This window comes from Oryzias latipes, chromosome 8 (genome assembly GCF_002234675.1).
Source record: "Oryzias latipes chromosome 8, ASM223467v1".
Taxonomy (NCBI): Eukaryota; Metazoa; Chordata; class Actinopteri; order Beloniformes; family Adrianichthyidae; genus Oryzias; species Oryzias latipes.
Genome location: NC_019866.2, coordinates 12,363,471 through 12,379,466, shown reverse-complemented (window position 1 = coordinate 12,379,466; position 15,996 = coordinate 12,363,471). Strand labels below are relative to the sequence as shown.

The window sequence follows — 15,996 nt, the reverse complement described above, 5'->3', positions numbered from 1 at the left end:
GCATCAACAGCAACAACCTGTTGCTATGTAACAGCGTAGAAACAGACGCAAGTGTTACTCTCGCATGTTACGTATAGCTTCTATCAAACTATTTGGAGTTGGAAAATCCCATTAATTTTTGTAAGAGGTGAGTTTTTTAGTTTATTATCTGCTTAGTTTGCATCTTGTAGTGCGTCTGTGTTCACTCTGCGTGTTTTAACTCAGTCTTTTTAATTGAAAGTGTTGTTTGTCAGTAAAATCCACGTGTTTACACTTTTCAGATGGAATATTTATCTGTTTCAGACATGTTGTAAATTGAACTTTGATAGCTTTCAACACCAGAAACAGCAACATGGATCCAGTACCCAACAGGATGAACAGGGAGATGATCCAGAATGCAATAGAGAAAAACAGCATCAAATCTGATTTAATGTCCAAAGAGGACAACATTTGTCTCCCTGAAGCTGATGTCATTAAACTGGAATACCAAAGTAATGAGAGTAATAAAGTTAACCCTTAACAAATGCAGAAATAAGTATTTTATTTACATGGGGGTAATTTGTTTTGCAGATATCCAAAGGATTGACTCGTTGCAAGAATATACCTCCTTGGTTCGGCTTGACCTAAACAATAACCTCATTAAGAAGATCCAGGGCCTGGATTCTCTTATTAATTTGACATGGCTAAGTAAAAGGCGTTTTATCCTTGCCAGGAATATCACATGACTTTGAAAGACATATAAAATAACAGCATGAATGACCATCAGACTTGCTGTGTTACAGATCTGTCATTTAACCGGATCGAGAAAATCCAGGGTCTGACATCTCTGCAGAAACTCAAGGTCCTGAATTTGTCAAACAACCAAATCACCGTCATAGAGAACATGGACACACTTGACAACCTCACTCATTTCTTCATTGGATGTAACCTCCTAAACCAGCTGGAAAATGTAAGAACATTTATTTTCGTACAATAAATTTTTATTTTTAGTGCTACAAACATAGTTTAACATTGTGTGTGGCTTTTTAAAGATTTACTTTTAAAACCTTGTAAAACCTTGTGCATTTCCCAGGTTTTGTACCTAAAGAGGTTTAAGAAATTGGTCCACATTTACATGAAGGGAAATCTCTTCTCCAACGAGGACGATTACCAGTTTTTTATTGTTGCTTTTTTTCCAAACTTGACAGTCTTGGACAACAAATTGATTCTCCAGGAGCTGGTAAGTTATGACACAGAAGCATGAAACCTATATTAAAACTGTATTTTTTATGTGATTTTTTCTGTGTAAAATGCTTTGAGGTAAACCATTTATGTCTATGCATGCAGAAAGAAAAGGCATCCAGCAAATACCAAGATGACATCGAGAAAAGGAATCAAGAGGAGAGTCAAAAGCAACTAGCTGAAGAAGTTCTGCAAAAACAAGAAGCTGAACTGAATTTACACAAAGTACAAACACGCTTTTTCAGTTTGTTAATGCTGATTATCAGATGCCGTGATTTTTTCCTGCTGTCTAAAGTGTGCTCTTCTCTTTCATAGGAGGCCTTTGTTGAGTACCTCGATGGGCCACATTTGTTTAAAAGCATGTTTGATGAAGATACGTTCTCATCAGACAGACGTTCTGTTCCAGGAATAGAGGATCTCCTTCAGTCATATCCTTTGTTCCGATTTTCTAACACTCAGATTGATCACAGCTTGTTGAACAGCCTGAGCAGTTCCGTCATTGACCTCCTTAACTCTGTGCTTTACATTTGAAAACCAAATGGTGGGGCTGTGTAAGCAGTTGTTTGACAGAGGTTTGGCAGAGCGTGAACAGAGGGAAAGAGAGCTGAAGTCATTCTCCAGTTCCCAGGATGAGGTAGAGACGCACTACAAAAACCAAGCAATTCAAGTTCTGGAGGATTTTAATAGGCAGCACAAAGAGGCAAGAGAACAGGAACTGCTTTGTAAAATGAAAAAAAAAGTGTTCTTCAGTAAAAAAGAATATGGTACAACTAATCAATATTTTCTTTTGTCATCCTTTAGAGGATTAAAAAGTTGGAGCAATTAACCCTCCGAAACTCAGTTTCCGAGGAACTCAGCCGTGGCTATGATGAAATCAACAAACTCTCTGAAAGGCTGATGACACTGGAGTTTAAGCTTATCAGCAAGCTGGAGGTACTTCTGTTTGTACTTATGCATTTGATTGTTCTCACGTGTGAGTAATTTGTCATTTTTAAGAACATAGACGATCCAAAAGAAAATGCACTCCAAAAGTGTCTCTGTCTGCAACTTTTGAAATGGTTTATACATGCTTTTTACTTTAGTCTATTAATCAATTAATCATATGTCTATCTTTCTGTTTTTGTCAGCTTCCTAATACATTAAGTGAAAAGGATTCCCCTTTCTTTTTTAAGTCTTTCTGCACACGGATGTAATATAATCCTAAAGATTGGCAACCACTCAGTATTTGGCAATATAATCTCAAAATTAATAAAATTGCTTAACATTGAACAACACTGTTTTGTCAATCGAACATAATGTAACAAGCAAGGTAAGGTGTTGGGTTTCATCATTGCCACTTCACCATTTTAGCATAACTTGTATTCTTGTCTTTAAGTTCTTTAACTTAAGTTCAAAAGTCGATGTTCCAAAACTTCTATTTTAATCAGTTTTCGTCAAAAATATCGTTCTGCAAATCTGTTCTCTTCACACTTTGTTTGATTTTGGTTGTAGATTTTATTAATGTATCTCCAAATTATTCATTTTACTTTGATAACTCTATATTTTCAGGAGAACATCAGAAACGTTGAAACCTGCATCTCAGACAAGGTCACAGACTTCATTGAAATTGCTCAAGAAACATATCCTTTTATTCCCAAATCTGCTTAACACATAGAAGTTGCATTGTAATGCTTGATTTTAGCCCAGCTGAAATATAAACATTCACAGTTAGCATGTACTGTATGGTAAATATTTGTAAAAATGTTCCATGCAAAATTGGGCAGCAAATAGTTACTTTTGTAGCTTTTCAAAATAAAATTCGCTACTATACTTTTTACTTCTTAACAAATAGATTTGTGGTTTAGAACCACAACTCTTACTCAGCTACATTACAGAGGAGTAAACCTGTGAGTCACAATAAACTCATGGGAATCAGTGGTGGAAGCTTGACTGAAGTCAGAAGTGAGCACTTGTTTGCAGCAGTATGGATTAATGCCGAAGAAAAGGGCCACATGCTGATGAGGTTATGGCTCTGCAGCTTCTTTTTAGACAGAGGATGTTGGCAGTAATCAATAAAAGTTGGAACACACAGGAATAACTTTTAAAGCTCGATGAATCTGATGCACAGAAAAGTTGAATTTTATCACCTTAAATTAAAAGAAAGAAAATGTTATATATAATTTGTGACCAATAGTGGAATAAGGAATTTGACAATAACTGGTATGCATTTTTTTGTGTTCCTGTTTCTGTATATTACTTCTTTGACATATTTATACATTTACTGAATGTCGGAATCTGGAAGATGATTTTCATCACAAAGTGCAAGAAATTATCGATGCAACTCTGGAGAATGTTGCCAAAGGAAGTCAGGTGGAAAACTTACCACATGATGTAAAGATGGTATGGGTGCTTTTCATGTCAACCTCTGTATGTTAGAGATCTAATAAGGCAAGATAAAGTAGTTGACAGTTTGCTGTGCACATAAAAATAGAGAAATTGGTTTAAATAGCATTCAAGTAACATATAAAGAGAAGTTTTATTACATTTCATATGTTATCTCTGATTTAAAAAGCCACCTGCTTTACCCTTTTTTGTGTGTGTCCAGTTGTTTACAGACAAAATAAAAGTGATGCATGCACTGAACACAAACCATAAACTCCACCTGCTGACTCTCAATGACCGAGAGCAAAAGTTACTTACATCAGTGAGTTCCTGGAAAATTGCCTTCTTCAAAGATGTGAGTTCTTACATTTATTATGAATAAACATTTAAGTATTTAAGAATTATTGACAGAAACTGGCTTTGGCTGATCACTACCTTGTCTTTGTTTGTCCTTATTGCAGGTTCATGACAAAGTAACTCAACAGAATCGCACGCGCATTTCAGACATCCATAGATATGCAGATTTCTTAAGGAAGCAGCTGGAGAGATTTCACTAGTTTCATAAGTTTGGCAAAATGTTACTGTAAATGCAAGTAAAAAGTGATTTTTTAAAACTTTTTTTTTTTTTACATTTTTGGTGTTCATATAATTTGTACAAATAGGCATGTGAATCTATTTGAAACCACAGATGAAAACGGACATACATTTTTGCATCAAATATTAAAAACATGCAAACATTGAAATTAATTGTGTTAATGTAAATAAATAAATCTATCTATCTATCTATCTATCTATCTATCTATCTATCTATCTATCTATCTATCTATCTATCTATCTATCTATCTATCTATCTATCTATCTATCTATCTATCTATCTATCTATCTATCTATCTATCTATCTATCTATCTTGTTAACTGAAATTTGAGCAAGTTTGTTAAGTGCATACAACTCCCAGAGTTCTTTGCCCATCGTTGTCCAATAGTAATCCAGTACATAATTTTCGGCCAATGAAATTCAAGAAAGCTGAAACTTCCTCGAATGAGGCCTCAAACTGAGTGAGACCTCGTCACACGTCTGCCCATGGACAGGCTCGTACATTTAAGCAAAGTTTTTTGGCCTCTGCGATTTTATTTTTGTATTTGCCGATAACCCCCTCTTATGTCCACGGTTGTCGTTTCCCTGGAAGGGACGCGCTCATTGGCAACGCTCGTAAACGGGCCGTGATTTTCAGTGATATAGGGGTTCGTCATGCCCGTCCGAGCAGAGTGCTGCTGCACAGCCGGCTCGGCCTGCCCATCCCCGGCCTGTCTTCACCCTCCCGCGCCGGTCAACACGCACCAGCCGGGGGTGGCCACTTCGCTGCTGTACAGCGGCTCGCAGTTTCGGGGCTACCAGAGAAGCAAAGGCAACTCCTACGACGTGGAGGTTGTTTTACAGGTAATATGGTGCCATTGCTACACATTATTAATTTTATTTGCATACTTTTTGAACTGAAGATTAACTTAGCTAGCCTAATGTTAGCTGTTTTTTGAATGGTGTCACTGTAAACACCCCAGCATTTCCTTTAGCCGTACTTCACACCAAGCTATTCATATTTTTTTTGTTTGGATGTTGATATTGTTGCTTTAAATGAAACAATGTTTCTTACAAGAAATTTTCAGCTAATAATACAAAAACCTGTTTAATTATAAATCAAAATAAAACTGCAGTACAGTGTATTTAACACTGTTAAAGCCTGTTTCAGTTCTAGTAATTGTGTTTCCATATTGAATCTGTCCTGACCAGCATGTGACTATAGAGAACTCCTATTTGTGTGGATACCTGAAGATCAAAGGCCTAACTGAGGTAAGCCTTCCCACCAGGTCAGGTGCAGTAAGGCAAAGTTTGCACCTTTCCGTGAGCGCACCTGCTGGAAGCTGGCTGAATCAGGAACGTGTCAGTTTGAGACTAACCTGAGGCTGTCGTGTCCAGTCCCACTGCCTGAAACTTATCTGTCAACTGTATTCCCATTACATTTACGCAACACGTAAAGGGAAATCGGCAACCCACCTAGAGGTAAATGTTTGTGCTAGAGTTAGGCGAAAGATGCAAACTCAGCTTGTGTGTGTCTAAAAGAACTGTGTGTGCTGTATAAAGGAGGCGCATTTCCACCTTATCTTATCCTCAATGGTCTTTTCTTTTCTTTTTTCTGTATGATAGGAGTATCCCACTCTTACGACGTTCTTTGTCGGCGAAATTATCAGCTGCAAGAGGCTGTTTTTAACCAGGAAGTGGGATGCAGATGAGGATGTGGACAGAAAACACTGGGTAGGTCTTCTTTTATTCATTTTCTCATCCATTTTAGGATTTTATCCATAAACATTGAAACCATTCTTAAGATCAAACAGTGCAAAGTCTGATTTATTAACCTTCTTCAACTAGTTTTGAGGTTTTGATCAGACTATTAACAAAGAGTCAGTAGTTTGTTTGATTTTTTTGTTTTGTTTTTGTTTTTACATTTTGCAAAACACCCAGTTCTTTACTGGATAGGTTCTTTTGTTTCGTCTGAGTTGTTGCATTTTTTGCATGTTGATCAATCAAAAGTGATTCAGAGTATGCAAGCAAGGAAATGTCAGTGAAATGTGAGTGGAACTGGTCTCAAAAAGTGTTGTTAAAAATGAATATTTTCCCCAATTTTCATACTTGGAACAACTTGTGGCAACACTAGAACAAATAGTTGGTGTTTCTGCATTTTTTTTATACAAAAGCAGCGAAGAGAGAGCTGTTATTTTTTTAGACCCGGCAGTAAAAATTAAAATTGAACCAATAAACATTGTTCACAAGTCCCAAACCCCAAGTCTGAAGGTCGAGTCTCTGGTATTTTGCTGTGAAATATAAGTGGGACTCAAGTCCTTGTCTTCTAAGAGTCCATCTCTGAGTGACATACTGGGGAAAAAAACTGGTTTAAGTAAATTTAAGAGTTTTATAGTGTTTTTGAAAATGGTTTTGATCCATTTAGAAGGTAAACAATCAAACTATCATACTTGCAATAGATTGATATTCATTGTTGGAGACAAATACAATTTTATAATGAGCTTCATGTTTTTATAAGAACTAATGGGAATCTGATCTTTACAGGCTGGTTTAGAAGACTTAATACACTAGGCTTACTTTTTTTAAAATATATAGACAATAATAGTATTTCTATATAGTGGATTACATGATGGGCAGGTGTAGCAGTTGGGTCCTTTCTGTGTGGAGTTTCTGTTCTCCTTGTGCAGGCTGCATCTTCTCACAGTCCAAAATCCTGCTTCACACGTTGATTGGTGACTAAATTGTCCTTTTAGGAGTAAGTGTGAGTTGTCTGTGTGGGCTTGCGTATGACAGACAAAACCGTCCACAGCATGGATCTTCTTTGCCCTGAAACAGCTGGGATAGGCTCCAGCAACCCACATGACCCCTCACAAGACAAAGCAAGAATAAAAGATGGACGGATGATTTCCTGATTGTGTTCAAGATACTCTTCCAATGTTTTGGGCAATTTCATTAAATTATACTTTTGGCATTCCCATAATGTATTCCCTGTCCAAAAAAAGTCAATGTAATGGATTTTTAAGGGAACTCTGTAATCATTTAGGGACCACTTTCAGGTTAAAAGGAATCTTGTTGAAAATTCTTTTAAAACAAACCTCATAGCTGACACTATGGATGTTTTTATTGCGGCTAATTCCATTTGTGTGCGTCTTATTCGTCTTCTCTTAAAGGGAAAGTTTCAGGCTTTTTACAAATATGCAAAGACCTTCAACTCCGATGACTTTGACTACACAGCGTTGGAAAATGGTGACTATATTTTCATGAGATGGAAGGTTGGTACAAGTTGCTTTTTTTATTATTCTTTCAGTTTCAGGATCAAACGTTCAACATCTGCTCTTGTTGCTCTTTCAGGAGCAGTTTCTAGTTCCTGACCACACGATCAAAGACATCAGCGGTGCTTCCTTTGCGGGCTTCTACTACATTTGCTTCCAGAAGTCCACAGCCACCATTGAGGGCTACTATTACCACAGAAGCTCAGAGTGGTAAATGTTGAAAGTGAAAGAAAAAGCACTCGATTGAGTTATTTCTGTTGCATTTCTGACCAACCTTCTTTTACGCTCACTTCCTTTTCTCTCTGCAGGTACCAATCTCTTAGTTTAAACCACATCGGAGAGCGCAGTATGTCTATTTATGAATTCCGATGACGCACAGAAAGGACGGTTCACGCTGCTCTGAGCTTCGGCGGGACAGAATGGATGGAGAGCTCCTGAAATGTGTTAACACTGGAGGTGATCAAGTTCTCAGAAATGCTTGAGGTGGACTGTAAGAACGAACGCAGAGATGGAAAAACACAAAAGACGAGGAGAAGAAAAGAAAAAGTTCAGGGGGAAGAGTACAATTCTGCTGCAAAGCTGCTTGAATTTTAATTTGTACTTTAGTCCGCCTGTGTTCAAACATTTTGCTGTCATGGCCTCTTTTCTTAAGCAGTTTTATTATTTATTTTTGTCCCGGTGCATGCTTTGATGAACAAAAGTCAAGAAAAAGGCTTCAGTTAAACAAACAAATATGTTTTATGGCTCCAACAAATTCTGAACAGAAATCCAGCTTTTGTAAGATACGATAGATGGATTGTGGGACGGGAGATCTGTATGTGGGGAAGGTTATGTTACAGCTGTTAGGCTCAACAAATCAGGTTAAAAAAAATCAACTTGATCCAAAAAAAACTAAGAGTATTGTTGTTGTGATTTAAAGTGGGGAAAAAATTTGTTCCAGGTTTACATTTAGAGCTGTGCAAAAATAATTTTGGCTCTGTAAAGATGAGGAAACTTAAAAAAAGCTAATTTCTTTTAGTAATTATGTATAATTCTTTGGGGCAAAAAGGGTAGGAATCTAATTTGACGTAATCGTGGAGAACCAGTTGCCTTACACTTTTTTAATGTTTGTAAACACTTTTTTTTTTTTTTAAAGACTGATGAGGCTGGATTTGATTTGCTGTCACGATTCTTTTGTATATCTGAGATGGATTTTTGCACGAATGCTGTTTCCTCAGCTGAGCCAAAGTGGTCCTGAACGGCTCTGATGTAAAACAAACGCACCTTCAGTTTTGGTTTCACTCGCAGACTTCCAGCCGACCAGCCGCACATCCTCAGTTTCTATGTCAAATATAACGGCACTTTAATTTTTTTTAAAGCCAAAGAAAAGGGGATTGTATTTATTAAACTCCCAAATGGTTTTTCTTTTATCAATCATGTAACAAAAAAAGAGGAAAATGTGCAATGAAAGGAGAAAATGTTTAAGAGTATGATTTATGTATTTGAGTCATTTTAATTTAAAGTGTATTATAATTCTGCAATGAAAAAATGTGGAAGGACAATAAAAAAAGTATTTTATATGCTGATGGTTTTGGTCTTTTTATTTACCAAATAAGTAGAATAAAATAAAAATTGTTCAGTAAACCTTTTTCTAAAAAATTCCCCAAATATTAGTGTTTAAACAACTGCATACAATTAGTCGTTTTTTTCTAAGCATTTGTCACATTTGTAGGATGTTTTGGGGTATTTTCCATCCTCTATACTTTTTTTCTGTCTTGTTTTTTCTTCCCATTTGAATTTAATTTAGGCCTAATTTAGTTTCCCCAAAAGAATTTTTGTTTTCATAATTTCTGATAAATATTTACTGCTGTTTATATTTCTTCTCATTCCAATCCAGCAAAGTCTTAGCTGTTGGATTAGTTGACTTAAATGTTTTGACCATTAAGCACATTTTGTCTGAGCTGTTTGTTCAGAGGCAAACAGGTAAAACTTTCAATTTTTCATGCAAAGATCTCATAAAAATCATCCATCCATCTCCCAAACCTGCCAAACCCATTTTTGGAGTTGCTGGAGCCTATCCCGCTACTTTTTGATGAAGACGAGGTACGTCTTGGACAGGTCTCCAGACTGTTGCAGGCCCCTGAAAATCAGGTTTAGTGTAATTCTATTTTTTTTTTATTGAGCTTTAACTTTGAAAATCTTCTGTGAGGCCTATACAGCTTAAAATACATTTCTTAGGACTTGTTCATCGCAGAGTTTGACTCTTCCCTTCTTGGGATTCTGGGAAGTCAGTGATGAAGGTCTGATTCTGAAACCATTGCAAACCACTGACAACCTTGTTCTTTTGCTGTCTGTCAATCATTGTCACCAATGTAAACCATTCATTTTCCTGCTTATGCTAAGCTCCACATTCTGTCACATGTTGTTGCATATTAAATTCCTATGATTTACTTTGTTTATTAATTTAAACTTGTACCTAAATATCTTAATTGTGTATGGTTGTCTATGCATGTTTATTTCTGAAGACTCATCTTTGAGTCCTTGATGTGGAGCAGCAGAGGTGAGGAAAGAAGTTACAGACATCACCACTAGATGTCACTATAGAGTCCTGAAAAACACTGTGGCTAAGAGTTCACATGAAAACCAGCCTCACTGTGACTTGCATACCACCATGACAAACATGCCTTTCGTGCATTGAGAATATTATATAATATTATATATTATAAAATAACTTTCCTTTTTCTTTGAACAGTTCAGAGTCAAACTCGTTGTGTAGTTGCTTTAAGACTCTGGCTTGTCATTAAAGTTTCAGCCAAATATACTTCAGGAAGACAATTTAAAGAGTAAAGAGATAAAGATCACTCAGAGAAAAGAGCTGCCACCTTTATTTTTTTCCCCCACTAACTTCCTTGGTTGGCTTGACTAATGTTGGCCATTTGCACAGTGACTGTAAAGATTTCATTCCATGTGCTTTGACAACAAAAACAGCCATCAAATAAAACTAACTTCAGCACCTTGAAAGCCAAACTAGCACAAATATTATAAATTAATATATTAATAAACTCAGGAATTCAAACATGGGAACAAGTGGAATCAAGCATTTATTATTTATTTTTCTCCCTTAAAATGTTAAGTCAGGATTGAAAAAAGTGGTAGTTTTGCAACTAATTTTTCAGTTTGAAGAATTTCAAAAAAAATGTGTTGAAGTTTGATATTGAGTGTGATCTTCACATAAAAGGTCTTCTTAGATAATCCAGTTGCTGAATAACTATTTTAAAGCTTCTTCTTCCTCCAAAGGGACCCATAGGTGTTTTTTTTTAGAACACAAGAGCCTCAGGAAGCCACAGGATTTCCCCCTCCTCCTATTGATAATTTAAGAGACTACCTGTTAATTTCTGTAGCTCCGCCCCCTTTGAAGATAGAAACAAATGGGTTGTGATCTTTGTACGTTCATCAGAGCAGGACGAGGCTGGGAGGACTGTACAGCAGCAACCAGCTGGACTGTTGAGGACTGTCACCATGGAGCCTGAGCGTTACCCCGTCAGCGTGCGTTTGATTGGAGTATTGCATAAAGAAAAAAGCAAAGTAAATAAATTCCTTTTATTCAATTTATGTCAAAAGGATGTTTTTTTTTTTTTAAGTTGGTGTTGAATGTTTTTCTTTCAGATGTTTATGACCTCTGTGCTTTGGTCGGACCAGAATGACATTGCCATTTACAGAAAGTTGGAAGATTTCAAGAAAATGCATGTGAGTATGACATTTAACATGCAGGCTTCAGCCACGTTAAGAAGAACTTGTGTTTTAATACATTTGTAGATGTCTTTCATTTATTCATTGCTTTTTAACCACAGAAACAAGTAAAAAAAGACTGCACAACTGACCGGAAGCTGAAAAAATCTGAGCGAGTCCTTCCACGATTCCGCTTACAAGGTGAGTTTTCATCTTCTTTTGAATTCTACATGTCCAGCTGGAAGCTTATCAGATTAAAAAAAAAAAAAAAAGTGTTTTTTTTTCTGTGTGGCTTTTAGGCGGTGGGCGGATGGGGAAAAAAACTACCAAGTCTGTGGTTTTCCTCAAGTCTCTGGAGAAATATTGCAACGATCTCCTAAACTGTGAAGCACGAATCAGTCAGAGTTCAAGCCTCATCAAGTTTTTCCAACCCAATGATCAGGATTTGGACAAAGAGTTCCCAAAAAACTGGTGAGCTTATGCCCAACAGGAAACAAACAAAAAATTATCTACAGAAACAGTTTCCACATTTTTTGTTCAGGAAACTGCACTTTATTTTATTTTTCTTTTATAAAGTTTGATGATGATACAGACTTATATGGTTGAGCTTTTACCTGTAATTAAAAGATATTCTAAATCTTAGATAAAAAATCCCAAATTTCAAAGCTGTGCAAAAGAAATTCCCACCCAGATGGAAATTATTTCCAGCTAAACATGAATAAAACAGCTGAAAATAGATTTTTTGATTCTGGTTCTGACCCGTATTCCCCCCCCCCCAGCATCATGATTATGCAGACGGATGCAGAAAACTGCAGCAGCAGGGATCGTCCGGATGGAAACGTGACGCAGCCGTTTGTGTCCGAGACTTATAGATGCATGGCCACCTATGAAACCAAAGACACACGCAACAAACCGTTCAAAGTGGCTGTGGATGACAAGCTTGACGTTCTCATCAAAGACAGAACAGGTGAGCCAACAACTGCAGCGGATGAGCGTGAGGGCTCTCACGGGGTTCTAACACGTTTGTCCTGCTGGTTCAGGGTGGTGGCTTGTCGAGAATGAAGAGAAGAGGATGGCCTGGTTCCCCGCGCCTTATCTAGAGAAGATATATGACAATGGTGATGATGATGATGATGATGAGACTTCAGAAAGAGGTATCCACACAGAATTCTCATGCTTCATTCTGTAAAGTGGATATTTTGTAAACTAAGGCCACAAATCTGTTCTTTTTTTTCCCCCTCAGGAAAGCTTTACACTGCAACCAAGAACTACACTTCCACCTGTGACGATGAGATCTCCGTAACCGCTGGAGCAGTGGTGGAAATTCAGCAAAAGTCTGAAAATGGCTGGTGGCTTGTCAGGTCTGGCAACATTAAGACTAAAAAAATCGTGCTGGGACTTTTACATGTTAAAAACTCTCGTAGAACAAGCTTAAATTCCAAAGTGACAGCATGTCTTCCCACGATAGACAGAGAGAAAAAAATATCTTTGTCCTGAAGACACAATTACAAGGAAGTAACCACCTTTATTTCGTTACAACACCACCAAGTCCAACAGGTACAAGAAATGAACAATCTATAAGGCAAGATACATAGAAGATCAGGATTCGGCTTTGTTTGGCATTTGCAATCTATCAATTTGTGAATACATTTTCAAAGCAGCAGGACTCACAATCCCAGGTGACTTTTCTGGTTAATTTTAAAATTGAAACCAGTGTTTATTTCCAACTCGATAGCCAATATTCTCCACCTTTAGCACTAAAAGAGCCATTTAAGCCATGTTTTTAACTGACCAAAACCCTGGAAGAGCCGCAAAGTCCCAAGAAAAGAGCACATTATTTCACTATTTATGTTTTTGTGGCCATTAAACCATTAATTTACAAAATGTACACAGTTCTACATTTACGGTAGCTTTGTAAAATAAAACAGTTTGAACTTCTTTTCAGTTTTAACTACAGAACATACAAGTTCCTTTCAAAATAAAATGAAATACTCTCTTGAATTAAAAATGCAGAGAAAGTTAAACATGACTTTATATGACTTTGGAGCGCCATCCCTTTTTTTAACCATCAAATATTGTCATGAAAACATGGTAAAATAAATGGTAAATGCCGTATACTTATGTAGCACTTTTTTTACCTACAAGGCCCAAAGCGCTTTACAGTCACAGTCCCATTCACCCAGTCCCACACACATTTACACACTGGTGGCGGCTCCGCTGGCGAACACTGGCGCCAACCTCCCACCAGAGGCAAGGTGGGGTTCAGTGTCTTACCCAAGGACACATCGACTCATGGGCGTGCAAGGCGGGAATTGAACCTGCAAACTTACATTTGTGTCGACCGCTCTACTGCTCTACCATCGAAGTAGAAGTCTTATTTTGAAAGATTAATTTTATTTTTAAAGGAAGTAGCAATGTAATTGCCTAAAGCCAATGTTTCCTTTGACATTCAGACTAACATTGACTGGATTAACTGAGATTTCTGGTTTTAACAGTAAAATCAAGCAGGACAAATAAGTCGATTTTACTCAAATTTACATTTTTAACTGAAAAAAAAAGATTTTCTTTTAAGTGGAAGCTAATTTATATCTTCTAATTCTTGTCCTTTGACAGGCACAAAGGAAAGATTGGTTACATCCCTGCTATGTACCTGCAGCCTTATAATCACCCTAAAGTTCACATGCCATCCCTGCAACATGAAAGACAACCGTCTCCTTCAGCCCTGAGCCTCCAGCAACAGTCCCAGCACAGCCTTTCTTTTGGAAACCTGCTGAATCTTCCACTTTCCTCTTCTCCTACTAGACAAGAGGGGATCATGCAGAGGTCCCATTCCACATCTGAGCTGCAGGAATCTCAGCCCATGAAAGATCACTTTGTCCCTGCTACGCGTTACCTCCCCCCGACTACCCCGACGATACATAGCCCTCCTATCATCATGGTGGAGACTAATGGTAATGAGCATCAAAATAGGTTCCGCATATTAGCAAAGTCAGAGGAAAGTCTGGATTGGGACAGCGCCAGCGATGATAGCCCTCACTCATCCTTCAGTTTGACCCCTGGCACTGATGAAAGGTCACTCTACCACAGCCGCACTCCTCCTCCCATGATGAACAGCTACCTCAGTCCAACAAGCAACACAGAAGTCAGAATGACCCCAAGTGTCTCTGATCCCAACCTCTACAAGGTGCCCACGTCACCCAAAGTGCCACCAAGGCCACAAGCCAGGGAGATCCTCACCCGCTGCACCACGGTCACCCGCAAGAACGCAGACAAAGGCAACATCTCACCATTACCGAGGGAGATTTTCAGCCGTTGAGATCCCTCAACTCATTCTATGTTCATTATAATGTAAAGAGGCTTTAGTTTGTTTTTTGTTTTGTGCAAAAAAACATATGTGATACAGTCAATTTTCATGTGATGACAATAATATTGAAATCTCATTAGTTTTATTTTGATGAACATGAAAGATCATTTTCCTCAGTGGAAACACTTTGTTGGGCCTTTTCTGCATTGATGATTCTGCAGACAGATGTGCACACATTTGTTGTTGTCAAGCAAATCCAGTGTAAATTCTACTAATAGAATGCATCTTTTATAGTAGAATTACCAGTCGCATTATTGTATCATTTGGTTTATTTGTACTTTATTCAACTACTGTTCATAGTTTTATTTTATTTTTTTATGTGAGTCTATATGTTCCTGGATTTAACAAGATAAACATGCTGTACAAAGCAGTCGGAAAAATATGGATTTTGAAAATGAGCAAGAGTCAGACTCTCGAAAGCACGAGGCAAAGTTTGAAACAGTTGGAAAGTTTGTAAAAAAAAGAAGTGTAAAGTGTCAAAGTGTAAAAGTGTCAAATAAAAAAGTGGAAAGTAAGCTGCTTCAGAGCCTTTGGTTGTATGTACACACACATTAACAAACACGTGCAATGTTCAACAGGAATCATTGGAAACTGACAAAATAATAGTAATATTAAATAAAATATGACCAAAAAAATCTTATGAAAAACGGAAAACACAAGTTTGGACAAAAATGATAGAACGACAAGAACATTTTTAAAAACTGACCAAAGATTTTACTAAAAATACTGTTTTAAGTCCTCAGAGGGATCCTCCACGTCAGTGATTTAGCCTCCTTAGTGAACAGGGATCTCTCAGGTCTGGTTCTTTTCTTCGATCGGGGGATCCTGTGGTTGTGTCCGATTTCTACGGTATCCATACCTCCAAACTCACATCTCATCTTACATCATTTTTATCTCATTATGTTGTGTTTTTGGGGGTTGAGGGTGGGTGTTGGGTGCATATACTTTATTTTCCTTATCATTCTTACTGCTGTATTTTAAGACCCTTTTTTTTTTTAAACTCTGTTGACCGACACATTGAAGGCTACTGTGTTGGGAGTTTCTTTCTTCTCCACATTCCATCTGGAGGAAGGAGACATCTGAGAAAGCAGAGGGAGATTGGGATACAAACTGATGAGCAGGAACTGTGAACCAGCTAAACATTGCTGCAAATATATTAACCCTTGAGCTATCCTGGGCCCTTTAACATTGGCAGTCGGGTCATCTAGACCCACTAGACAGTGCTGTGAACCTTTTTTCTTCAATGATTTGTGATCTTCACTGGTGTCCATGAATTACATGAAATCTTTCCACCTTTGTCATGGTAGGGAGAACACGTCAATGTGAGGGTGGGGTCAACTACGATAGCACAAGGGTTAAAAATATTGACTTCATGGATTACATTACTTTAAACTATTTGTAAATGAAGTTAAATAAATGATAATGGCTAATGATAAATCTTTAACCCTTGTGCTATCTTAGATGACTCCACCCTTACATTGACGTGTTCTCCCTTCCCTGAAGATCACAAATCATTG

The 15,996-nt window shown here is 37.5% G+C and overlaps 3 protein-coding genes across 7 annotated transcripts; all 3 read left to right on the top strand.

Moving 5' to 3' along the window:
- The first annotated feature begins 8 nt into the window (after positions 1-8).
- Positions 9-4,304, top strand: drc3 (dynein regulatory complex subunit 3). Of its 4 annotated transcripts, none has more exons than XM_020705338.2 (13): positions 9-127; positions 283-470; positions 550-666; positions 762-928; positions 1,052-1,198; positions 1,306-1,425; positions 1,516-1,628; positions 1,726-1,900; positions 2,002-2,133; positions 2,749-2,819; positions 3,456-3,579; positions 3,785-3,916; positions 4,023-4,304. In XM_020705338.2, the coding sequence occupies exons 2-13, from the start codon at positions 332-334 to the stop codon at positions 4,116-4,118; spliced, it is 1,533 nt and encodes a 510-aa protein (XP_020560997.1). In that variant the 5' UTR covers positions 9-127; positions 283-331; the 3' UTR covers positions 4,119-4,304. The 4 variants fall into 4 exon arrangements, with proteins under 4 accessions (XP_020560997.1, XP_020561000.1, XP_020560999.1 ...); XM_020705341.2 differs by having other exon boundaries at positions 11-127; positions 309-470; XM_020705340.2 differs by having other exon boundaries at positions 11-127; positions 261-470.
- A 275-nt stretch (positions 4,305-4,579) lies between these two features.
- Positions 4,580-8,966, top strand: LOC101164233 (glucose-induced degradation protein 4 homolog). Of its 2 annotated transcripts, XM_004071466.4 has the most exons (6): positions 4,581-4,999; positions 5,348-5,407; positions 5,762-5,869; positions 7,306-7,407; positions 7,487-7,617; positions 7,716-8,966. In XM_004071466.4, exons 1-6 carry the CDS (start codon positions 4,811-4,813, stop codon positions 7,777-7,779), a joined length of 654 nt encoding a protein of 217 aa, XP_004071514.1. In that variant the 5' UTR covers positions 4,581-4,810; the 3' UTR covers positions 7,780-8,966. The 2 variants fall into 2 exon arrangements, with proteins under 2 accessions (XP_011476530.1, XP_004071514.1); XM_011478228.3 differs by lacking the exon at positions 5,348-5,407 and having other exon boundaries at positions 4,580-4,999.
- A 1,819-nt stretch (positions 8,967-10,785) lies between these two features.
- Positions 10,786-14,994, top strand: noxo1 (NADPH oxidase organizer 1). Its single transcript, XM_004071691.4, has 8 exons — positions 10,786-10,971; positions 11,053-11,133; positions 11,238-11,316; positions 11,415-11,586; positions 11,895-12,082; positions 12,156-12,269; positions 12,359-12,476; positions 13,729-14,994. The coding sequence occupies exons 1-8, from the start codon at positions 10,906-10,908 to the stop codon at positions 14,429-14,431; spliced, it is 1,521 nt and encodes a 506-aa protein (XP_004071739.1). The 5' UTR covers positions 10,786-10,905; the 3' UTR covers positions 14,432-14,994.
- The last annotated feature ends 1,002 nt before the right edge of the window (positions 14,995-15,996 follow it).

What these genes read in the sequence shown, in the direction of transcription:
- LOC101164233 (XM_004071466.4), top strand. Translation starts at nt 4,811, where the DNA reads ATGCCCGTCCGAGCAGAGTGCTGCTGCACAGCCGGCTCGGCCTGCCCA. An exon ending in AGATCAAAGGCCTAACTGAG is followed by an intron (nt 5,408 to 5,761) that starts GTAAGCCTTCCC and finishes TCTGTATGATAG; the next exon opens with GAGTATCCCACTCTTACGAC. An exon ending in ATATTTTCATGAGATGGAAG is followed by an intron (nt 7,408 to 7,486) that starts GTTGGTACAAGT and finishes TTGCTCTTTCAG; the next exon opens with GAGCAGTTTCTAGTTCCTGA.
- noxo1 (XM_004071691.4), top strand. Translation starts at nt 10,906, where the DNA reads ATGGAGCCTGAGCGTTACCCCGTCAGCGTGCGTTTGATTGGAGTATTG. An exon ending in TGCATAAAGAAAAAAGCAAA is followed by an intron (nt 10,972 to 11,052) that starts GTAAATAAATTC and finishes TTTTTCTTTCAG; the next exon opens with ATGTTTATGACCTCTGTGCT. An exon ending in AAAGAGTTCCCAAAAAACTG is followed by an intron (nt 11,587 to 11,894) that starts GTGAGCTTATGC and finishes CCCCCCCCCCAG; the next exon opens with CATCATGATTATGCAGACGG.
- drc3 (XM_020705338.2), top strand. Translation starts at nt 332, where the DNA reads ATGGATCCAGTACCCAACAGGATGAACAGGGAGATGATCCAGAATGCA. An exon ending in TATTAATTTGACATGGCTAA is followed by an intron (nt 667 to 761) that starts GTAAAAGGCGTT and finishes GCTGTGTTACAG; the next exon opens with ATCTGTCATTTAACCGGATC. An exon ending in ATTGAAATTGCTCAAGAAAC is followed by an intron (nt 2,820 to 3,455) that starts ATATCCTTTTAT and finishes ACATATTTATAC; the next exon opens with ATTTACTGAATGTCGGAATC.